The 25,449-nt window shown below is 42.3% G+C and overlaps 3 protein-coding genes across 4 annotated transcripts; 2 read left to right on the top strand and 1 right to left on the bottom strand.

The window, feature by feature from the left end:
• Window positions 1-987: 987 nt before the first annotated feature.
• On the top strand, window positions 988-15,390 carry LOC143015915 (sacsin-like). The gene is made up of 8 exons (XM_076170063.1): window positions 988-1,477; window positions 2,033-2,078; window positions 4,085-4,172; window positions 6,006-6,117; window positions 6,578-6,724; window positions 6,820-8,257; window positions 8,381-8,472; window positions 8,562-15,390. Exons 2-8 carry the CDS (start codon window positions 2,050-2,052, stop codon window positions 11,234-11,236), a joined length of 4,581 nt encoding a protein of 1,526 aa, XP_076026178.1. The 5' UTR covers window positions 988-1,477; window positions 2,033-2,049; the 3' UTR covers window positions 11,237-15,390.
• Window positions 11,253-20,588, top strand: LOC143015916 (sacsin-like). The gene has a single exon (XM_076170064.1). The coding sequence runs from the start codon at window positions 15,191-15,193 to the stop codon at window positions 19,478-19,480; it is 4,290 nt and encodes a 1,429-aa protein (XP_076026179.1). The 5' UTR covers window positions 11,253-15,190; the 3' UTR covers window positions 19,481-20,588.
• Window positions 20,474-25,368, bottom strand: LOC143015918 (disco-interacting protein 2 homolog A-like). 2 transcript variants are annotated; one of them, XM_076170066.1, is made up of 6 exons: window positions 25,294-25,368; window positions 24,962-25,073; window positions 24,388-24,462; window positions 23,980-24,154; window positions 23,660-23,783; window positions 20,474-23,539 (listed from the first exon to the last, which is right to left on the bottom strand). In XM_076170066.1, the coding sequence occupies exons 2-6, from the start codon at window positions 24,974-24,976 to the stop codon at window positions 23,287-23,289; spliced, it is 642 nt and encodes a 213-aa protein (XP_076026181.1). In that variant the 5' UTR covers window positions 24,977-25,073; window positions 25,294-25,368; the 3' UTR covers window positions 20,474-23,286. The 2 variants fall into 2 exon arrangements, with proteins under 2 accessions (XP_076026181.1, XP_076026180.1); XM_076170065.1 differs by lacking the exon at window positions 25,294-25,368 and having other exon boundaries at window positions 24,962-25,162.
• Between the last annotated feature and the right edge of the window lie 81 nt (window positions 25,369-25,449).

A 25,449-nucleotide genomic window follows, 5' to 3' on the forward strand; every position in this document is an offset into this window, starting at 1 on the left:
AGTTTCCTGTAATCATTCATTCAGTCTAACTGTGATCAGATGTCAAAGCCATGGAGATCGTCTGGTCCTCACCTCTCCTAGATGAGAGTCTCCCAGGGGCCCTTTGGTCTCCGTGTTGGCAATGATCACTTTCACTCCTGGATCTAAAGGCAGGCAGTTGAGTTGTAAACAGGAAAAGAGCAAAACAAACCTCACAGTTTGTGATCTTAGTAAAATAAGTTTTGACCTGTTTTGAGTTAAAAGCCTTTAAAGTTCTGCCACTCTGGCCTTTATGTAGTTTAGCCTCCTTTGATAATTCAACAACGTTTAGAATTTGAAAATGGAAGAAAGAAAAAGAGTTTTGATCAGGACTTAACTGCAGATGTTTTTTTGAAATTTTATTTAAGCTTAAACATGGTTTAGTTTCATCTTGTTCATTCCCATTTAGCAGCAATTACTGTGAATGAATTATAAATGAATGATTCCTTGTTGTGTAACTCAGTAAAAATAGCCTATTTTAACGTCACATTATATCAATGTGTTGCTGTTCAGTGAATGGGAAATGGACAGATATGAACTTGAACATCAGGTTTGTATCATCACACGTGAATCTTACAGAGTTACTGAGGTGAGGAGATGTTATCACTGTAATGAGGCTTTACCTTCCCAGACTCCATCAGCGGCAGACTGTGTGGTGAGTGGAGGGGAGGAAGTCGCTTATGGTACAACTGCGAGAAGAAATGCCTCGTTGTGCGGGTGAGCGTACATTGACACCTAGCGACCAGCGGGGGAATAACGTCAAGCTGGCCATTTGGTTTGCGATACAAAAACGAAACTATTTATCCTGACAAATAACGATTACATCACATTTTTATTATTATATGCTCGTACTCCTAGACATGTCAGTGGATTATCAGAACAAGATATGGTGCGTGTAGGTTTATTGTTCTGTCTTGGTGGTGGTGTGTGCATCAGAAGACTTGAGAAAACTCACCCATAACACACACATATTGGGGAAACACACGCCCCCAGTCGCGTAAGGGCTGTAAATTGTAATATCCCTTTATTGAACATTACACTATAGTACGACTTTTTCTGTACAGGCTGTATTGTAGGTCTTATAGCCTATATTACCGGAAATCACATTCCTTTAGAGGCCTTTTCCTGGATTAGAACCCTCCTAACAGGACTAAACTTCAGTTCTACACTTTCATGGGTATTTGTGACGCAAGTCGCGATAACAAATAGCATCGAGTTTTTTGTCGGCAAAACGGCGATGGTTTCGTGTTAAATGGGACAGGGTGTTGGGAAATAGTTGCGTTTTGCCTCTAAGGTTTCGTTTCAGTGTAACATACATGACAGAGGAGCGAGGGTTAGGAAACAGAAACACTGCTGGGCGTTCACAAGCCGATAAAAACCGCCGGACAAAAGAGCATCACCATAGTTCGCTGCAACTTGCTGAGCCAGATGTGACTCTCTATGGATCACCATGACTGAGGTACTGTGCACTGTACTGTGCACATAGGTAGACATCTGAATTTAAATATTTGAGGAATGTAATTTTAATGCCATGATCTGTATCTCAAATCAAAGATTTAAAAAATAATCAAAGATTCTTTTTGTTTAATTGTACATTTTAGATAATATTTTACCAATGTTGTGAACGCAGTGTTGGATTTCAGCTTCTACATAAAGCTCAACACTTATTACCGCAATTTAATAACTTCCTGTTTCCTTTTTCCTGGACGTTCTTGTGCGACAGTTGGGTAAAATGTAAATTCTGAATGCCATTCTGAACTCTGAAAATTAGACTTTAAATCCGCATTTCATCCTACACTTGTTATCTGCTTTAGTGTATAATTGTTCACCAAGTACCAACTCTTTTAGTGTGTTAATAGTGACGGTAACGCGGACGATTTAAAGTAAAGACAGTGATTTAGATTTAGTGGCGGCCTCTGGTGGCCAAAGAAGGTTCGTGCCTCTGTTGGCTGATCAATCTAAGCCACGCCCTTTATTATATCCCTGGTAAAGTTTTCTTGGTATTTTCTTACAGCAGTCCACCTAGGAAAGATGAGTTCCAGGAAACAGAGGAAAGCCCGGTGAGTCATTATTAGTGTTGCAAATTTCTTTTACAGAACATGTTGCTCTCAGTGCTCCGTATACAAGACAAGATCAGATCATCTAACAGTCAAACAGAATAATAGAATATGGCAACAACAACAGTATATCTATTAAATTAGTTAAAGATGACATAACACAAGAGCATGAAAAGAGATAGCAAGACAAATACTACACAATTTTTTTGGTGGGTAGAAAACCACATTAACCCTCGGAATGTCCTGGGGTCAGATTGACCCCAAGGACAATACAATACTAAAAAAGTTGATGAAATGTGTTTTCTTTGATCAAATGGTCTGAAATTTATAGGGGTAGTTTGATACGATGCTCTTCATGATTAGAAGATGATGATTTTGAAGTCATTTGATTGAATTTTGGGTGTTTTATTGAATTTCTAACTCCTTTGCTCCTGGGGTCAAAATGGTGCCAAAGCACAAAGTGGTGTAAAAAGTCACACCCTACTGCTCTCCAGCACATTTTTTTATCTTGGATGTTTGATGTGTGTGGTCAAGCAATGGTTATTTAATAATGGGACAACAACAGAAGGTATGGACAGCATGCGATGCCAGGTCCAAAAACATGCATTTTTTGGGTGCGGCAGAAGCCCAAATCCCCGCCTTACTTTACCTACTTTTATGTAAACAAGCGCTATTGGCCCTAAATTCTAAAATTAAGGAAATTTTTGTGGAAATGGGTTGCACTGGAGTTAGACTAAAGGTGTAACACAAAATTAATTGAAAATTTATACTTTATGCTTCAAATAACAGTCAAACCATTTTGGGGTCAGTGTGACCCCAGAGGACAATAGGTGTTAGTATTTGCTGCCCTTCAAAAAAATTCAAAAATGGCACCCTCACTAAACATTGACAAATTCCACTCCGGTTCATGTCAAATAGTCAAGATCATATCAAATATTTCAGATTTTTTTTTTAAAAAATTTTAAACTCAAAAATATGGTGTATTTAATGTAAACAAGGCCTTTTGGCCCTCAATTCCAAAATAAATGGAAAAATTTATGGTGATGCGTTGGACTGGAGTCAGACTCAAGCTGTGACACAAAAATAATTGAAAATTTACACTTTATGGTTTAGATAACAGTCAAACAATTTGGGGTTCATTTGACCCCAGAGGGCCTTAGGTTATTGTAACACAGGAGGACATTACAAGGGTTTTGAGAAAAAGGATGTAACTGCAGTGTAGGGAGGCAGTAGCTCAGTCGGAAGAGCTTCCGCTTGGGAATCGCAGGGTCGCAGGTTCGAGTCCCTGCCGAGGTGCCCCTGAGCAAGGCACCGAACCCTCAACTGCTCCACCCTCTGTAATGGGTGGTGTAATGTAAGTCGCTTTGGATAAAAGCGTCTGCTAAATGACCGTAATGACAAAGCGGCAGAAACACAGGAGGAAAAACAAAAAAGGAATGAAAAGGGGAGAAATCCCTGAAATAAAAAATCAAATAACATCAAATACAAATGTTAACATGTGTGTGGTTACAGGTGTCTTCATGAGTAAAAACCTTTATATCTGCTGTTTAGTTTCTTTGATCTGTTGAAAATCCTGACAAGGGCACTAGAGGGTGGAGGAGGATATGATCACATTTCCAGTAATTGGGAACAATGCAGAGCCGCTGCCTGATTGCCCAAATGCACACACACACACACAAACCCTTTTGCCAGCAGCACGAGAGGAGGACGTTTGAAGTGAGATTTGATTGCATAATGTAGTTCCTCTCTGCCATTTCAGTACTCACCTGCATGAAGTGTAAATGGCCATTTTGACACTAGAGGCCACTTACCTTAAAGCTTTTTTGAGTGTCAGTACAGCTGATTAACCACTGAAACAACAAACACTTCTGATGCATATTAAAGTTATCCAACAACAGAAGAGACTTTAATGTGTTAAGCCTGCAGTTTGCCCGTAGGATGACTGCAGGGTCACTGAGGTTAACATTGTGACTCTGGCTCTGACTATGTAATCCTGCTGCTCTGTTTAGGACTTCGTTTGGGGCAACAGCGCCACCCTTCATCGACTACCTGAAAGATATTCTACGTCGATATCCAGATGGTGGACAGATTTTAAAGGCGGGTACAATGCACTACACCAGTAGTCTCCAACCTTTTTGCCTCTGAGAGCTACTTTGACAAAATAAAAGTGTCCGAGAGCTACTCATGTTTAACATTATGAGTAACATATATCCACATGGTTGATTCTCCACTAAGCACCAGTCTTTTGTGTGAACATTTACAAAATGTCGATATCCAACACTCACATTTTGTATCAAAATGCTCTCGGCAACATAAGGATGTTTTTTTATTGCTCATAAAATAGGACCATCTTATCTTGGTTTATCTAGGATCATGTTTTTTTCTGTATACATTTTCAGTGTGTCAAGCTCACACTAATGAATTTACATCATTTTAATCTCATAGAAAACAAAATGTTATTATTTTCTATATTGTTGGTTACTTATTTTACTATTTTACCAGTACTTTACCTTTCATATTTCACATTTGTCTGTCCACATATCACTGTCACAATTTCCCTTCACATTCCCTGTCATTCAGGGAATTCCCTTTAGTTCCCATATCATCTGTCTTCCCATCATTCAGCCTGTTCTGATGTTAATGAGATGACAGTGAGTGTTGTACTGTTTTCATGAGGAATTAAAATAGTTCTGGAATGTTTTGCAGTGAAGCACGTTCTCTATTGTAGAGTTTTGGAATGGTTTTTTCAGAGTGTTTTCCTGTTTGGAAGAACATACACTGGAGCCTGGGTGGAGCTTCTCTTTTCTTCCAACTGAACTGTTGGATGCACAGTTTTCATGTCTGTGAAGGTTTTTTTGTGGACCCTGCATTCTGCCTTTATGTTGTCACAATTGTTAAAATGCATCCAAGTGCTAATTGTTCCAGCTGTCACTCATCTTTTCGCTCACTGCACTCACCACACTTCTCTGTCCCTGCTTCTCTCCGTCCTGCTCTGTACCTGTAGGAGACCGTCAGAATTCGCCACCCCTCCCCTTTGATTTTATGATCCTTGTCTGTCTTCATTTGAATTGGTTGAACGGCACAGCATCAGTTTGAACGATCTTCTCCGTGCCATGAACACGGGGAAGACCGTTCAAACTGATGCTGTGCCGTCCAACCTATCATTCTGTCTTGTAAAAACTGCTCTCGGACGGGAGCCGGCTCTTTGAGCCGCTTTGTTTGCTTACAACACATGGCTCCCTGCTAGCTGCCGGAAAGTCCCGTGAAAAGTTGCTGTGGATTTTGGTGAAGTGGGGCTCCAGAGACGCGTTCGCACAAAATGAGACATGCACACACTTGTCATTTACATTCGTAAATACCTCATGAAAATATTATTAATTTGTTGCTCTTTATCGGGGCTATTTTCGGGGCGGTCATCAGCAACTCCGGTGTGCGCTTGCTAGCCAAATGTTACGGTGTTACGTAACTAAACATCACAGCAGTGTTTGTTGGACTGACAGGTGTTTGCTTATAATCGTTTTGTAACAAAAGTGGGCGGAATGTCTGTGAAATTCATTGGATAGAAATTCAAACAGCTTTACCTAGTGACATTGTGTTGTCAAATGTTATTCTTTGAACCTTTTGCAAGCTACTCAGTAAAGGGTGGCGAGCTAATGGTCGCTCGCGAGCGACCTATTGGAGACCACTGCACTAGACTATAATATACGTATACATTTTATATGACATGTTCCAGATGTCGTTTGTATGACAACATAAATATCACACTAATGTCATAAAGCGTCAATCTGCGATTAGATAACTGCATTTTGAATATATGTGTTTGTTTTGTTAACATCTACAAATGGCAACAGCAGCGAAACAGAAAAATACTTATTTTAACAATAAGACTGTTCATTGAGTTCATAGTTTTCTGCATCATTGTTGGAACAGGAGCTGGTTCAAAATGCAGATGATGCTCAAGCCACTGAAGTGGTTTTCATCCATGATGAGAGAAACTATGGGACTGAGAGCCTGTGCACTGAAGGACTGGGGAAATACCAAGGTAATCACAAGAGTTACAAACATGGGACTATTGGGGTTGGCACCATTTTATCATTTTCAGTTTTATTATTTGTCTTATTACTTTTAGTTTTATTATGATGAATATTTGAAACCGTTTTCCTGTGATCGTGAAATTGTTTTTTGTGTATGTCAGTCATTACTGAATAGTAGTTTGTTGTGATCATAGAAAAAATTAATAAATTATGTTCATATAATTACAAAGGGATTTGAATTGGTTTGGGTTAGACTTGCAGCATGTGCATGATTTGTTCAGGTAAAAACGGTTTAAGTATCATTGAACACACTCATCATTGAATAGAAACAGCAGTTGTAGACAATGACAATGTGACAATGATCACAGATAGGAATAAGCTATTCTATAGGAAACTGGTAGTCTTAATAAGCAGCACATGGCTGCGTAAACATAAGATTCATTTGACACTATTTTTGTTTTTGGAAAGGTCCTGCTCAGTATGTCTACAACAATGCAGACTTCAGCGATGAAGACTGGGAAGGCATTCAGGCTGCAGGCAGGAGTGTCAAGCGCAATGACCCAAACAAAGTCGGGAGGTTTGGACTCGGCTTCAACTCTGTTTACCACATAACAGGTGACACCACACACACATTCATACTCGTACCACTTAAATCTGAATCTATAGGGAACATAGTTCATTAATGTAATATCCATTCTTCCTATTAACAGATGTGCCAAGTATATTCAGTTCAGGTCACCTTGGCTTGCTGGACCCCCAAGAGAAACTCTTTGGGAAAGGAATTGGCGGCTCTCGCTGGTCTTTGGCTGATACAGAAGACCAGGAAATGTTGATGACATTGCATGATCAATTCCAACCTTTTCGAGACATACTGTCACTTGTAAACAAGCCACAATGGTCAAAGATCATCATGGAGGATAAGCACTTTGATGGGACAATTTTCCGATTTCCTTTGCGCAATGAGACATCAGACATTTCTGATAAGCTATATGACTCAGATAAAGTTGTTGAGCTTTTTGATAGCTTCATTGCAGATGCACATTTAAGCCTCCTGTTCCTGAGACATGTTACCAATGTGTCCTTGATACACATCAACAAAGACAGCTCCGTCAACACCAGGCTTAAAGTGACTTCCTCAACCAACACAGATGTCCTTTTGGAGCCAGAAGAGGAGTCAGTCGTTAAGGGTTCCACAAGCTTCAAATCCATCACCCTCTCCTCAGAAGATCCCACAGAAACAAAGTGGCTGGTGACAACATGTTGCATGAAAGAAGGCAACATAGAACAACTGGATTCGCTTGCAGAGAAGTTGTCCTTTCTCCCGCAAGTTGACTTGGCATTCCCTTGTGGCCAGACGATTGACTGCACTGACAGCAGACTGAGTTGCTTTCTCCCCCTCCCAAACCTGAGCGATGAATCCAACAAGACAGGCCTTCCAGTCTACATCAACGCATGCTTTGGCCTCACAGACAACAGAAGACACATCAAATGGCAAGAGGAAGACCAAAAACACGATGAAGCTGCTTTGTGGAATGAGTTGCTGATAAAGGAAGTTCTCCCGCATGCATATCTCATGATCCTTCAAGATGCTATCAAACTATCTCAAGCGTCTATGCTCCCTGTCTCTACTGTATATGACATTTGGCCAGATGTTACCCAGACACAACAAAAAGAGAAGTGGCACACTGTTGCTCTGGATGTTCTTCATCAGTTATTCAGAGAAAATGTGGCAGTCCTCTCTCTAGCCAAAGATGAAACAATGTTCGTCACTCCATCAGAAGCTGTGCTTCCTTGTAATGGTCCAACACCTCTTGCAACATTGGAAGCCATAGAAAGAACTCTGGTTTCTTGTGGAGCAAACCTTGTCAATTTACCAGCTTCTGTTGCTAAAGCTATGGAAGCAGCTTATCCCAACCACAACAACCTGACACACGTGACCCCGAGTTTCCTCAGAGATGTTCTCCACAGGACTGGCATGGGTAACGTTTGTAAAGAGGACAAACTATGTCTTTTGGAATTCATCTTGATTGATGGAAAATATGCAGATCTACGGGGTCTTCAGCTGCTCCCTCACAGTGATGGCACCTTCAGGTCGTTCACAGATGAAGAGGAGGATACCGTTTTGATTGACAACGACACATTTCCAAGGTAGGTTTCCCAAACACACAGACTATGAGCAACAGGATTATTTTCAATTTGAAAAGGTTCATTGCATTTTAGTTTAGTTCCAGTTTTTCATGTAACCAATGATGAAACCTTTTTTTGATGCAGATTCCTGCTGCCAGGACTGGGACAACATCTCTTCATTCCAGATGATCTCAGCACAACCTGCAGTGCTCACCTGAGAAACCTGGCTGCGACAAGTAAGAATATCAATCGAAGAACACACTGAAATAAAAATCAAATGCTTCACTTGCATGCTTTTCACACCACATGTATGAAACTTTCCCAGATTTATTCAAGGTCTTCAACCTTGATAAAGACAAAGTGGCGGACGTTGTAAGGAGTTGTTTGCCGGTGGACTGGAGCCAGACAACGACAGGGAACGTTACCTGGAAGATCGGCAGCAGCCACCATCCACCATCAGACTGGCTCCAGAGATTCTGGAACTTTCTCAACGCTCACTTCAAAGAGTTAAGTAGATTTACTGGAATGCCATTGATACCAGTCACGCCCATAGACAAGGTCAGGCAGCCTGTGTCACTCGCAAGACTGCAAAAGAACACAACTCTGATTTTTCAGAACACCCGACAGGAAAGCTTGCCAGATCACATTGCCCAATTGGTGAACAAAGTTGGTGGCACTGTTGTGAGAGGAAATGAGTGGCTTAAGCATGCAGATTTAGATTCATATGTGTTGTGCCCATCCCCAAGCAGTGTCATGAAGGTGTTTGTGAACCTAGATGCTCAGCATGTCATCAGACAAATCCAGACTGTGTCTCAGGTAGAGCGGGAAATAGTGAAAGATTATCTGTCAAGTCTGGGTTCTCTTACAAGCAGTGAGAAAGATTTACTGTCAAAGTTGCCTCTGTTCCAAACCATGAACGGGTTGAGTGTTGGAGCTCAATCCAAACAGGCTGTACTTTTGAATTCTGGTCTGAAAGTGCCAGAAGATCTCCCCATGCCTGATTCAGTAGTGCAGTGTGCTACTGAGGCTGACCGCAGACTGTTACAGCTGCTCAATATTAAGCTCATGGACACAGCTCAAGCAGTCAATCTCCTCATTGACTGTGTTCAGAGGGCGGGCTGCAAGAAAGAGGACACAGAAAAAATCATGACTTGGATTTTGCAGCACGGTAATATCCTGTTCTCTCAAAATAAGACCTTGAAAAGTAGATGCAAGGACTTAAGCTTCATTGAAGTGAATGGAGAGCTGAAAAAGGCCGCAGGCTTTTTTGATCCACAAAATGAAACTTTCACAGCCCTCTTTGAGTCAGATCTCTTCCCTCCATGTGTGTACACTCAGACACAGCAGATGCTTGAAAGCCTAACAGACATTGGATTGCTGAATAAAGAAACACAAGTGGCACCAAGTCACGTGCTGCAAGTTGCCACACAGATCAACAATCTGCATGTTGGCTCACCAATAGAGATGGACAAAAGAGCTCAGGCACTTTTGAGAATGTTGGATGGAAATGATCTACTGTCTAGATTTTCTCAACCACAGCTTGACAGTCTCAAAATGCTGAAATGGGTCCCATGTGCTCAACCTACCAATGAGAGAGAACAACCCCAAAAGCAATCTCAGAAAAGCTGGTTCTTCTGTCCAGATGAAGTGAGACTTTCACAGTATAAGGACATGGTCGGGTATGTGATGCCTCTGATAGGAAAGCTCAACAACACAGTCAACAACCAGCTTGGTCTCGACCGTACCCCCCCACCTCAAAAAGTGCTAGATAATTTGGGAGTCTTGAAATCAAAAGCGCAGACCATGGATGATCCTGATACTGATGCAGATTTCAAGAGGAGGCTGCATAGTATTTACAAACACATGCAAGATCACATTTCTGAGTTCACTACAATCATGAGCAAAGACACATGTTGGCTGTGGAACCGCAACCAGTTTGTCGCAACTCAACATCTGGTTCTAAACTACCCACCCAATCTAGATCTCAGCTCTTACATCGGAAAGGTACCATATGAATTCCTGCCATTCAAGATGTTGCTCATGAAGTTGGGCCTGAGGGAGTCGCTGTCAGAAGAAGAAATTGTTGCCATTCTTCACTCTATCAAACAAGCCATTGACAGGAGGCAACAGCCATTTGCAAGTTCCTCTGAGCTCAAAGTGTCCATCGAAATTGTTAGTTGGCTGTGGAGAGAGAAGAAGAGTGTTCCTGAGAACATCCCTGTGCCAGTCATCACAGATGGTGGACAATTTACCCTCAAACCACTTTCAATGACTGTCTTCTGTGACATAAATAAACATGGCTTGAAAGAGCTCCAGAACGGCCAGGAAGAAATTCACGTCATACATGAAGAAATTCCCAAAGCAGCAGCTGAATGGCTGAACATACCATTCCGCAGTACACGCATCCTCAGTCCAGAGTTAGTGGGAATAGAACAGTGTGGGCAATCTGAACCAATAACAATAAGGCTTAAAAACATTCTCAAGGAGTACGATGAAGACAGCAACATCTTCAAAGAGCTCATTCAAAATTCAGAAGATGCTGGGGCAAATGCCTGCAAATTTTTGGTGGATTTCAGAGAGCATCAGTTCCCCCCTGACAGTCTGATTGACCCAGAAATGACCCTTTGCCAGGGACCTTGTCTATGGGCATACAACAATGAGCAGTTCACACCAGAAGATTGGGAAAATATTGTCAGAGTAGGTGCTGCATCGAAGGAAAACAAGGTGGAAAAAATTGGGAAGTTTGGACTTGGATTTAACACTGTGTATCACATAACAGATATTCCCTCCATCCTCAGTGGCAAGAGTCTTCTCATACTTGATCCAAATGTAACCCACCTGAGGACGCACATCAAAAACAAAACAAATCCCGGAATCAAGTTGGACCTGTCCCTGAAGCGGCACTTTGATTTTTTCCCGGTCAATTTAGACCATATGAGAACATTTTTGATTGTAGTTTCACCAGACAAAGTCCACCTAAACCCTATCCAGGCACTCTGATCAAACTACCTTTCCGAACTCCAGAAGAGGCTCTCAAGTCAGACATAAGCAAAAATGTGTATGACAAGCACCATATTAAGATGTTTCAACACCACCTCACTAATGATTCACAAACTCATCTGCTTTTTCTGAAAAACATCAGCACCTTATCTCTGCAGAGTATCTCTAATGATGCATCAACCCCTCCAAGAGATGACCAAATTAAAACTGTCATGACTGTCTCCAAAACCATCGTGAGCACAATGATGCTTCCAGATCCAACCTGTATTTCACAACAGCGTCAAGCAGAGAAATCGTTGATTGAACTTGATGAAAAATGCAAAGAGATCATTGACTGCTGTGCAGCTAGCATTGTCACAATAGCCAGTCAACAACACATGCAATCTGAAGTCCAGTTCTGGCTACTCTACAACTGCTTTGGAAAAGATCATTCCTTGGAAATGGCACAAAAAAAGCAGACCAGATTCTCTTTGCCCATTGGGGGAATTGCTGTGCCTTTGCAAACTGATCGGGAAACTGGCAAGTTTTCAGTATTACAAAGAGAACACACTGGACAGGCATTTTGCTTCCTTCCACTTTCCATTGACACAGGACTCCCGGTCAATGTAAATGGAACATTTGCTGTAACAAGCAATCGAAAAGGTCTGTGGGAGAGTGGAGTGAAACATGAGTGGAACGTATCTCTCCTTCAGGATCCTGTGACAACAGCATATGTTACTGTACTCTCAGTTTTAAAGGACATGTGTGAAAACAAGCAACTTGAAAGTTACTGTTACCACGCCTTTTGGCCTGACAGGGAGAAAGTAAGTCACACTTTCAAGCCCTTGGTGGATGCCTTTTACTCTGCTGTTGCCCAGTCCATTGGCCCAGAGCTCTTCAGTGATGGCAAACATTGGTGCTCAATGAACAATGCCATATTTCTACACCAAAGCATCGAAGAGGATAAAAGCATTGCTGCACTTGCAATGCAGGTGTGTCAAAAACACACAAGAGCACCAAACCAAGTTGTTTCCCTTCCACTATGGTTGAGAAATAGTTTCAAACAGGCTGGCTTAGGAGAGATGCTACAGAGGAGAACGTGGAACTGGGAGAAGTTCTACCAAGAAGTAGTATTTAGCAACCTTGATGTAATGGACCCCAAGAGCAGAAATATCCTTGTGCTGAATGCTATTGATCTCAATATCACAGAAATTGACGACCTACTAGTACGCTACCCATGCATCCCTACAACTGGTGGACAGCTTCAGTATATTGGGAAACTAGTGAATCCATCAGGGAAAGTGGCCTGTCTATTTGAACAAGAAGAAGGCCGCTTCCCTGACAGTACCAAAAGTGACTTTTGTTCCCCCAAAAGGATTCAACGCCTGTTAGAACTTGGAATGTTGAATGACAATCTCCCATGGGAGGACATCACAGAGAAAGCCAGCACAGTCAGGAAAACTTGGTACACCGACACCAAGAAAGCATATGGGCATTTGAGGTGTCTTCTTGAGCTTCTGAAGATGCACATGCAGGAAGAGTCTCCCTGCTGGGAAACACTGAGGAATACTGAATTCCTTCCAGCATTTTCTCATGGCGACATAGAAATGAGCGGAGAGGTGAAACTTAGAAGGCCCACTGATGTTTTTAATGAAAAATGCCACCAACTTGTAAACATGACACACCCTGTGTTGGACCACTCAAACCTGAAAATGCACAGCACTGACCCAGTCCTGCAATTTTTAGGAGTCCGTGAAAGTCCAGAGCCAAAGACAGTGCTTCAGCAGCTGCATGAAGCGTGGAAGAAATCTCAAAACTTTGACAAAGACATGCTTCAAGGAATGGCTCACGGATGCTACAAGTTTCTGGATCAATGGCTCTGTTCTTCAGAGGACCACATGCTCATTTCAGAGACAGCTAATTCGTTCCCTTTCATTCTTGTTGGCAATGACTTTGTACACGTGAATACTGTGGCAGAAAATGATCAACTTGAAGCAAAACCTTACCTTCATGTACTTCCAGCTGCTCTCACCTGTTTCAGGACACTCTGGGAATGTGTAGGTGTTCAAAGAATTTTTACAGTCAATCAGTTCCATTCCGTGCTGCAGAAATTGAAGTGTCACCATGGAAACAACTCCCTGCCAAAGACTGATCTCAATGTGTGCCTCACAATATTGACCAGAGGGATATGTGAGACCGAAGCGGAAACAAAGGGTGACTGTCTGGTGCCTGATGAACATGGTGTTCTACAACTGGCAAGCAAGATATATTAAAATGACAGCCCATGGATGCCAGTCACCAAAGGGCTCACTTTATGCCACAATAAAATCGCTCGGGATAATGCTCTCATTTTGGGAATCGAAACAACTAGGCATCAAACTCTGCAAAATGTTGTCATTGAAAACCTGTCACCATTTGCTTTTGAATTTGAACAGAGAGAAGAACTACCTGTTCGGATCAAAAACATTATTTCCGCGTATCCATCAAAGAAGGACATCCTCAAAGAGCTGATTCAAAATGCAGACGATGCAGAAGCAACAGAAATACACTTTGTCTGGGACAAGCGGCAACATGGCACTGAAAAAACATTTGGTGACAGATGGAACAAGCTGCAGGGTCCAGCACTGTGTGTGTACAACAACAAAGTGTTTTCTGATTCCGATTTGAAAGGCATTCAACAGCTGGGAGAAGGTGGAAAACGCTGCACTCCAGAGAAAACAGGAAAATACGGAGTCGGGTTTAACTCTGTGTACCATCTGACAGATTGCCCTTCGATCTTGACCGGCGATGAATTGCTCTGCATTTCTGATCCAAATCAGGAATACATTGAGTGTCATCCAGACAAGCCACAAGCTGGCATTGGTTATAAACTAGGTGGGGTTTTCAATGAGATGTACAATGATGTCTACAAATCCTTTCTTCCAGATGAATTTCCTCTTGGGCAGGGCACCATGTTCAGATTACCTCTGAGGATTGGTACAATGGCAAACAGCTCCAAAATATCACAGCAGGCAGTCACTGACCGGGACATGATGGAGTTGCGCTCAGCTCTGTCTGAAGACCCTGAAGGATTAATTCTATTCCTCAAAAACATCCGCAAAATGACATTCCATGAAATCAGTGAAAATCCAGGGGAACTCAAAACAATCTTCGAGGTTGAAAAAAGTCTACCAAAGGCAAACAATGAAAAGAAAGCTGCTTTTCAGAAGCATGTACAAGAGGCTCTACAATCAGACAAAGCCATAACCCCACAGAAGGCTTTTTACCAAGTCGACATTTCAACCTCAGCTCGAATGAAAAACAAATGGCTCATTGCAGAACAGTTAGGCTCATTCAAAGACAGCAGTGGGAATGAAAAGAACCAATCAGACAAGCTTCCCCAGGCAGCAGTCGCTGCATGTGTGCAATGTAAACCACCGGAGGAGTTTAGTGGAGAAGCCTTTTGTTCACTTCCTTTACCAGGGCAAACCGGACTGCCTGTGCATGTCAATGGAAGCTTTGAGGTTGACTCCTCCAGGAGAAGCTTTTGGAAAGAAGATGGGCAAAGTTTGAAAATGAAGTGGAATGAATCTTTGAAACAGAACGTCATTGCTCCACTGTATGCAGATCTGCTTCATTACATCAGCAGTAACATTCAAAAGATAAAAGGAGATCAGAAAGGGATGGCTATCCGTCTGAAAGACATTTACTTGCGTTTTTTCCCTGTTGTTTCCAAAGATGTTGCTCAGGATTGGCAGGAAATGATACATGATGTATACAGATCAATACATGAAAGAGCACTTTGCGTGATTCCAGTGTTGAGGAGATCAGAAAGAATAATTGCCCAACGATCAATTACAGAGTACTCGTATGTCTTGTGCAGTGTCAGAGAGACAGAATCAACCAATGCACTTCACTTGACAGATGAATACGTGCAAACAATCAATCCCATTTTGGAAGATCTTGGAATGAAATTAGTTTCTTTTTTCTGCAAAAATGAAAAAGGTCTGGAATAGTTTCAAATCAGCTGGGATTGAAGTGAAATCTGTGAGTCCTGCAGCTGTAAGGAACTTCCTGAAAGAAAGAACCCTGCATGACTCAACCCAAAATAACATGAATCTACCACAGCCCATAAGTGCGACACCGATTGGAGATAAATCAAGATGTTCCCAGCTCTTGGTATTCTGCCTCAAAGATTTGTTGAAAAAAGCCAACACAGACATTTCCGGATCAGTCCATGGGCTTCCACTTCTTCTGACAAGAGATCAAGTTTTGAGAGTGTTCGACTGCAAGTCCCCCAAGCTGATATCAAGATATAACCGTCTGTTCTCTGGCTATGAGGAGGAATTTGCTGATTATTTAACCAATGCTAGACACATGCAGGTTCTACAAGCTGGCAACCTGGTCAACGCTTTGACAGTTCCCAGTGCAGTGAAGTATTTGAAACCAATACTTCAGCTTTATCTTCAAGGCTGTGAAGTTGACAAACTGACTGGCCTTCATGTCCCAAACAACAAAATACAGAAATGGCTCCAAGGACTTTGGAGGTTTTGGAGGTTCTGCACAAGTAATGTTAAACCAGCAACTTCTACCAACACTTCCGATGATGATGAAAGTCTGACACTAAGTAAAGTGAGGGAGCTGTTTGAGGACTGTTGCATGCTTCCTGTTGTGTGTCCGAGGTTAAACAACCAACACTTCCTGCTAAAAATGAAAGACATGCCAAGAGTGATTCAATGTGCTTCAGATGAGGACATGTCAAAGATTCTCTTCAAACTCGGTTTCATGAGACTTGACAGCACATTTTTCCTTAAGATGGGTTTCACAGTATTTTCACTTTTGTCCCCTGAGCTTATGAAAGTAACATCTAAAAGTTCCATTTTGGACAAAGTCTGCGAAATCAATCAGTCTGAGTTTTCACAGCTTTCCACGGAGGAAATGAAGGAGCTACAATGCTTCCTGCAGAATGGACTCTCCAGAGAGAACCAAGAGTATCATCGAAAGCTTAAATCCTTACCAATTTTCCAAACAATACATGGTGAGCGAGTAAGAATTGACGGACCTGAAGCTGTATTCATCCTCAATGTGAGTAAATTGGAAAGCTTTCCAGACTTGCTCATGCTTCCCGTCAATGGCAGCATTTTTCTCAAAGACAACAATGAGAATTTGAGTGAGTCAAAAACCTTGAACATTCAAGTCCTGGATGATTTGGAGTATTTCCTGAAGTTCCTTCTGCCTCTCCTGCACAAACTCACAGAGACACAACTGCTTCACTGTATCAAACTGGTGCTGTCACTGCAATGTCATGTTAAATATCCTGAGAGTGAAGAGAAGATAATTTCCTCAATGAAGACAGTGAATTTGGTTCGCAGCTCCCAAGGCACAATGGAGAGGGCTTCATACTTCTATGATGAGGGTGTTAAGTTGTACAAGGCAATGTTGCCTGAAGAAAAATTTGTGCCTCAAAACTTTTGGAGTGAAGTGTGTAAAACAGACACACTACAAATGGCATGCAGTAAAGCCTTACTCAAACAACTTGGAATGAAACATGACGTGTCAAGAGATGAAATCATCAACTTTGCATACCAGATCGAATCAGAAGCAAAAGGACATCAGAAACTTGAAGAGCTGAAAAAGAAATCACCCATATTGTTCAGAGCTGCCATAGAAATGGCATGTGATGACAAAAAGGAACAGAAAAGATTACTGGAGAGCATAGCCAACATCAAGTTCATTTTCCCTGTGGAAATTCAACAAGAATTGCGCAGCTACCACAAGCCATCAGCTGATGAGTCGACTGCTGTCGCAATCAGAGGATCTGTAATTGACAGGGATCCAGAATTTCAACAATTGGTTTGGACCTCAATGCACATAATACCTTTACCATATTACTCAGACAATCTCCTGCAAAAAATAAAAGCTGCAGGAGCCTTTGAACATCCACCCTCACAGTCTGTGACCAGCAATTTGAGCAACATCTGTGATTCACCTTGTGACTCTGCAAAGTTACTCAGCACCCGGGCTAAGGTGTTTCGGCGTTGTTATGGCTACATGCAAAGGAACAACTTTCAGAGCAGACAGTTGACTGGTCTCCCTGTTGTGTTGGTAGAAAAAGACACAAAACTGGTGAGGACAGAGGAAGTATGTCTTTCACTCAAGCATTGTCAGGACCTCAGGCCCTACTTGTACAAAACTCAAAAAGATGATGTAATTTACACTGATTTCTTCAAGAAAATTGGTATTCATTTGGAGGCTACAGCGGTGCAGTATTGTAATGTTCTGGCAGCGGTTCATGCTGATTCCTGTGACAAACTAAATCTAAACCCAAACCAGCAAATAACTGTGAAGCGTGCCGTCGAGCAGTTGTTTCGCTTAATTGAATCTGAAGGAAACCAGTCACCTGTTGAACTTGTGGAGATCCTTTATCTTCCTTCAGTAGATGGCAGATTATACCCATCCAGCTCACTCTATTATAATGACACGGTCTGTGAGACAAGAAGGTTAGAAGAAGCATTGGACAACAAGGTCCTGTTGCTTGAGAAACTCAGTGAATGCCATTTAGGTGCTGACATTTACGTGCATCAACGAATGCTTGAGTTGCTGCCTCTGAAAATTCAGCCCAATATGCTGTCACAGTTTACTGAAGAGAAAATGGTGGAATCTGGCATGGAGCCTTGTGAGTATGTCACTGGCTGTGCATTTAGTGGGTGGTTTGAAGAACATCTGTCCTCTGCAGCCTTTAGACATGGACTTATCTGTCTCATCAGAGGGCAGTCAGAGGGGAAAATAACACAAGAAGAAGCTGTTGACATGTGGAAGAAGACATTTGGCAGTATTCAGATTGTCTGCTGTAAAAGCCTGGAAACACAGCTTTGGCTGGGTGGAGAGTCACTGCACAGTACTACTGCAGAAACTGACGTCTACGTCAAGCGAAGCCAACAGGGCTGCATCTTTTATTTAAAACACAGTGAAGACATGGCCCCCAAGGTGATCACTGGAATCATTATGACGTTGACAAAAGAGATTAATGGTTTTCTAGGCAACAGAATTGGATCAAATCACCTTCCTGTCCTGGTACAGCTTCTCATGTGCGACAGTCTGGAAGAGGTTCAGAAAATTTTGGCTAAGAACAGCATCCTTGATAGTTTTGAAAAAGAGAGCAGCAGTCACAATCTCCCGGCCCCAGGTACACCTATTCCAGAGGAATGGCATGATTCCCTAGATATGGATGTCCTCAACAACTTTGAGGAGGGGGAATATGTTGGCTATAGCGTTAACGACACCTACATTAATGCAGTTATTGTTGAACTGCTGCCTGGAGCCTTTGGGAAATATGAAGCAAAATACAAAATACAAATTGGGCAAGATGAGATAATTGAAGTCACCTCACTTGACCTGTTTCAGTTTAAACGAGCAGCGAAGCCAAGACAGGCAACTTCCACAGCACTGCAGGTAGTAGAAGGCGCTGTGCCGAACTCTTCCCAAACATCCTCATCTACAAGATTCTCTTCAACATCTCTTGAAGAAGCCAAAACGGAGACTGACAAATATTTGGCAGACATCTGGAGCTCTGGCCTTTCTAAGGAGATGAGGGAGAAAGCCATCAAGCGACTGTACATTAAATGGCACCCTGACAAAAACCCAGACCGCATTTCGCTTGCCACCGAGGCGTTCCAATACTTAATGCAACGGATCGAGGAGCTCACAACAGGCAAAACCAACAAGTCTTCCAATTCAAGGGGTAACTCACATTTCCAAGACATCTACCAGCAGTGGAATCAGGAGGCCGGACGCCACAGAAGAGGACGTGAAAGATTCTATACAGGCTCCCATTCCAGTTCTTATAACTTTTGGGACCACTTTGAAAATGTGCCGAAGCCAGACACAGAGGAGGCTCGGCGATGGTGCAGACAAGCTCGCTGCGATCTCAAAGCAGCGTCCAATGACACTGGTGGGGGGAGCACTGAGTGGTGTCTCTTCAAAGTCCATCAAGCAGTGGAAAAGTCTTTGATCGCCGCCGAGTACAAAAGAAATGGTAAACACCCCACCAGCACCTCCATCTCGTCCGCTGCCTCAGTGGTTTCCAACTACAACTCTCAGTTAAGGGATTTGCCTGAGATTGTGTCGATTCTGAAGCAGCTGGGAGTGGATGCCAAAAAGACTCAATATCCCAACTGTCACACATTCCCCCACATTCCCAATGGACAGTTCAGGTCAGAGAATGAGAAGAAGGCGATGGACAAGGCATCAGAGCTTCTTACCAGAGTTGAAGCGTATGTAAATTAAGGCTTATAGATGACAGACGCTTCATGCTGACTCAGTTCACATTAATAGATTAATAACCAAACCAAATCATTTAGTTCAGTGGTTCCCAAAGTGGGGGCTCAGAGCTACTGCAGGGGGTGTGGGGATGAATGAGCCAATACTTCCTCGTCTCGCTGCAGAAGAAGGAGAACAACTTCTGATCTTTACAAGGGGGGCGCGAAAGAAAAAGTTTGGGAACCACTGATTTAGTTAATAGGACCTGCATCATCCCCATATTAGCTTTGTGAGAATGTGTCAGTTATGAAATGAGCTTTTTTTACTGATGACTTTACTGATGAGAAAGGAGTTCTATGACTATTTTACTTCATTACTTTATTACTTTGATTGATTTATTCTGTGGTGTATATGTTGAGTTAAAAGAGAAAACAATGTAATGTATCAAAATCAACTTTGTGTGGATTTGTTTTGATTGAGAGCCTTTAAGAACACATTAACCTGATAGTTTCTTTATTGTTATTAATAGTGTCGTTACTTGCATATTGAGTGGACCAAAATACAACTGTGACGTTTATGAAAGTAATTGATTGTGATTTTGTGATTGTCATGTTACCTTTAACAATACGGTTTATAATGCAAGACAAATGTGAAGCTGGTTTTTCACGCTTGTAATTAGTCTTTGGGATTCCAGTTTAATATGATGGATTGAGGGTGAAATGTGATGCAGAATATTGATGCAGAATGTGATGAAGAATATTTTGGATTGTGTCATGTTGTTTCTGGCAAAATTTGACATTTTCTCATGTGACTCCTCTCAGTCCGACCATTTACGTGCATATTCAATTAGGCACACACACATGCAGTTTCAAAATCATTCAACCTCAGAGTAAGACACCTCCCAATGCATTCCCTCAATAGAACGACTCACCTCTTAGGAAATGCATAATGTAAATTCAGAGAACAGAGGAACGTGCTATTAATTCCTTATATGTATACGGCACACTTTTGTCATAAATCTCAGTACAGACAATTAATTTGACTATTGGGTGCATGTAAACATACTGAGTGAGAGGAGCTACATGTGTTCTAATGCTGGTGATTGTAACAAAGAAGTTGGGCTCTGATTAATCAACTGTGTGAGGACAAAAAGTTCCTCTGATGGATTCACTGAATAAATGAATAGAAGTGTTATGGTGGAATTTTGGCATCACAAATTCTTGTTAACTAACTTTTCTCTAATAAAAATTGCAGTCCACTTATTTCCCTTTTCTATCCTGTATAAATCCAGGCTTTAATTATTGTTACATGTTAAAAAGTTTTATTATGTAAATTAATTGCATAGTGGCATTGATGATGACATAATCTCATTGATCTGTTTTTAAATATACAGAATATATTGGTTCTAGTGTACACATGCACACACCATAAACCTAAAGCCAATCTGATCACACATTAATGTCAGAGACTTTTTTTGCATAAGTGAGCGCAAATATGCAGAAAATGTGATCCATCGACTCAAAATGATATAAAACTAAAGACTGTGAAAAAAGAACAATATGACTTTCATCCCTCTTGGTCCAGACATTCGACACGTATAAGCTTAATTTGTAAATTTACACTTGGCTGTGAGGTGCAGGTGTGAGGATAAAATATTCAATACTTTACTCACTACACAAGATGAAAGATATTTCAAGTTAAAATCACTTTTTATTCATTAAGAAATAAGGTTATGAAAATAATGACAACAAACCATATGTCAGACAAAAGCATCTTTCCGTTTGTTAACAACAAAGGTGTGCACAGGAGGACGTGACGCCTGGACAGCCAGAGCACAACAGTCTTCCTCTTGTGCTTCGTCTCCTCCTGGAAGTGGCCTGATCCCACGATTCATACAATAAAAAAATCTTTTCTCACATAGTGCTCGTCTCCGTACACCACAAACCGTTTCTAATGTTGGTCTGTGAGGAGGTGGCTCACATATATACCAGGTTCACTCTGCGTTACGCCCAACCTGTTAATAATTTACACAAAATCCTGTACATACTTACAGTAGGCTCGCTGCCCCTTTGTGAAGGATGTGCACACAGAAACTCTTAAGCAACATACTAAAGTCCATCTGTACAAAGTCAGTGTGGTAAGAGCTGTGTTAAAATGTTACTAGCACGTCGCACGCTTGCCTCATACAGTACATGCAACTCAACGTTTCAGCTCAGTTTTTAGACAGTGAGGCTACGGCCTTTTGCATCAAACCAAAACCAGCTTCTATTTGTTTCCGCCTTCCGCTATCAAACACACGGGGTAATTCATTAAAACACACAGCATCACCAAAAATCAACAACACGATATCAGAGGCTCATTCATAAGACGTGATTGTATCCCGTTCTGAGGAGTGTACCAGGTAAACGTCCAGGGAGATGAGAGTGTTTATGAGCTGCTACATGTTTGCTACAAAGCTTAAAGACCCCAGAAAATCAGGAAAAGAATGCTAAACTCTCTGCATTGTAATAGAGGAGATATGGATGAACGATTCACAACTGTTTGGCGGAAATGCTGCAACTCTGTCATTACGGTATCAGAAGTACCAAACGTGGTAAATATAATGTAAAGAGATCCCACCGTCACATTGAAACAGGTCTTAACGTTTGTGCGGCGGTGTGTTTTCAGCTGCATAATGCTTCAAATCCTTGGCAATGCATTGATTCTGTCGCTGTGTTTTCTGAATTACCCCCCCCCCCCCCCCCCCCACACACACACACACACACACACACAAACAACAGCTGGCAACAGGGACAGACACGGTGAAATATCTCTGTGGTAAATGTGTGTAATGGTTAACATGACGTAAATCCATCCTAACCACAAAGATGAAAGACTTTGGGTGCATTCAGAGAAGCTCTAACTCCCTGTTTACTCCATCTCTCTCCAAACGCTGAGGAACTTCACTAAATTACCATCAAATGGAAGCTGGGACAGGAACACACATCTGAAAAATACTTAAGGCTTAATTCAGACCATTTGGCAAGTAGCTAATCATCAATCAAGCATTTAGGCTCCTCCTCACATCATGACTTGTAATGAACAGCACTTCCTGTCTGCATTCACTCAAAGCAGCATCGCTCATATTGCATTTTGTTCAGTTGAAACGTAGCTACTATATTACAGGAGAACGAGTCGCACCACATCTAACCAAAGCATTACTGCTGGAGCGAGCGGCTGCATCCACAAACACACGCCAACCCTCGGAGTGCTTTCACATAATAGGAGGAAGAGCGATCTGTGGGTTGCCTTAAAGTCGCATTGCACCTGGAATGCGATCTTCCTAGTTCACCGCTTATCATGTGAAAGCACACGGCTACTCACTGGTCATGGCATAACAGTCTGAACTGGGCTGGAACACACTGTTCAGGGTTCAGATTAAGATTCTAAACATGTACACACCTGAACGACAAGATGAACGTGAGAAATGCCAGAGCGGGAGTTTGGCTGCTGGCATCAATCCTGTTCAATGGCACAAGTGAAACTAAAATAAAGGCAATGGCACAGTGTAGTATTAAATCTATCAGACATCCTGGGTTCTGTCACGTCACCGAAAACCTTCGAAAACGTTGTTTGCAGAGGCGTGAAGTCATGGGGAGAAACACACAGGAGGTTCGCGGCGTCTTTCCTGTTATAAATTCTTTGCATCCGCGTCTCGTTTTTTATTTCCCCTCAGCAGCCCCAAAGCTGAGCGCGGCCCGGCTCTCCTTCACCTCGAGCCTGGACCTTCGTCAGAGCCGCTCGCGCACGACAAGCCACGCGTGTGACAGTCCTGTCGTCATGGACGCCACGCCTCACATGTTATAGGCCACGTATATGGGGTCCAGCTGGTTGGCCAGGAATCCGTCTCTCAGGTGCATCCGCTGCTTTTCTCCTCGGGAGTTGATGGGAATGATGCCGGGGTCGACCACCACCACCACGCCCACGATAAGGTAGTGCTCCTCCAGGACAACGTTGGTGACCAAGGCCACCAGGTCCAGAGCCTCCTGCTCGGAGCCCTCCAGCTCCACCACCACCACCAGCAGGTTGGTCCAAGTGAACACCGCACTGGGGAGGGAGGGAGGGGAGAGGAGAACAAAATGGGATGATTTTTGACATACATTATTTGTAACCCTCGACATCATGTTTGGCTTCGTCTCGACTTTCATCTTCATCACAGATTCTCACCATTCAGCTATGCTCTTGTGAGAGCGGATGACGGAGGTCTCGATGTCAATTGGATGATACCTCATTCCCCTCAGCTCCAGGGTCTCATCCAGAGAGCCCACAACGTACAGAGCGTCATGGCGCTCTGCAACACACACACACACACACACACACACACACACACAAACACACACACACACACACACACACAGATTAGATTTTTATCTGTAAAGTGCAACCAAAGCATCAAAGCGTTCCTAGTATACAAAGACTTCACTGATTCATCCAACTGATCGACAGATCATGCAAATGCTATAAGATACTAAACACTAAACACTCACCTCCACTGGCATCAGTGAGCTCAGTGCGGCGCAGGAAGCCCAGGTAGCCCGTCCTCGCCCACACAGTCTGAGTGTCGCCGAAGCTGAGCTTGGTGTTAAAGTGGTCAGCATGCAGCGCCTCCTCTCCATACACAGTGTAGTAACCAGTGGCATTGTGTGGACTGCTCACCCAGACCTACACACACACAGACAGACAGACAGACAGACAGACAGACAGACAGACAGACAGACAGACAGATGATAAAACATGTGGTCAGAGTGGCTTTTGGTCACAGGTTGCCTTCTAGCAATCACTCACAATATGATAAAGTTTAATGTTAAATAGAAATTGTAAATAGTTTCCTGTAATCATTCATTCAGTCTAACTGTGATCAGAAGTCAAAGCCATGGCGATTGTCTGGTCCTCACCTCTCCTAGATGAGAGTCTCCCAGGGGCCCTTTGGTCTCCGTGTTGGCAATGATCACTTTCACTCCTGGAAGGATCTAAAGGCAGACAGTTGAGTTGTAAACAGGAAAAGAGCAAAACAAACCTCACAGTTTGTGATCTTAGTAAAATAAGTTTTGATCTGTTTTGAGTTAAAAGCCTTTAAAGTTCTGCCACTCTGGCCTTTATGTAGTTTAGCCTCCTTTGATAATTCAACAAAGTTTAGAATTTGAAAATGGAAGAAAGAAAAAGAGTTTTGATCAGGACTTAACTGCAGATGGTTTTTTTTAAATTTTATTTAAGCTTAAACATGGTTTAGTTTCATCTTGTTCATTCCCATTTAGCAGCAATTACTGTGAATGAATTATAAATGAATGATTCCTTGTTGTGTAACTCAGTAAAAATAGCCTATTTTAACGTCACATTATATCAATGTGTTGCTGTCCAGTGAATGGGAAATGGACAGATATGAACTTGAACATCAGGTTTGTATCATCACACGTGAATCTTACAGAGTTACTGAGGTTAGGAGATGTTATCACTGTAATGAGGCTTTACCTTCCCAGACTCCATCAGCGGCAGACTGTGTGGTGAGTGGAGGGGAGGAAGTCGCTTATGGTACAACTGCGAGAAGAAATGCCTCGTTGTGTGGGTGAGCGTACATTGACACCTAGCGACCAGCGGGGGAATAACGTCAAGCTGGCCATTTGGTTTGCGATACAAAAACGAAACTATTTATCCTGACAAATAACGATTACATCACATTTTTATTATTATATGCTCGTACTCCCAGACATGTCAGTGGATTATCAGAACAAGATATGGTGCGTGTAGGTTTACTGTTCTGTCTTGGTGGTGGTGTGTGCATCAGAAGACTTGAGAAAACTCACCCATAACACACACATACTGGGGAAACACACGCGTAAGGGCTGTAAATTGTAATATCCCTTTATTGAACATTATACTATAGTACGACTTTTCCTGTACAGGCTGTATTGTAGGTCTTATAGCCTATATTACCGGAAATCACATTCCTTTAGAGGCCT

Source organism: Genypterus blacodes, unplaced genomic scaffold, assembly GCF_046128005.1.
Source record: "Genypterus blacodes isolate CSIRO-AG114 ecotype Tasmania unplaced genomic scaffold, CSIRO-AGI_Gbla_v1 ptg000214l_1, whole genome shotgun sequence".
Lineage (NCBI taxonomy): Eukaryota > Metazoa > Chordata > Actinopteri > Ophidiiformes > Ophidiidae > Genypterus > Genypterus blacodes.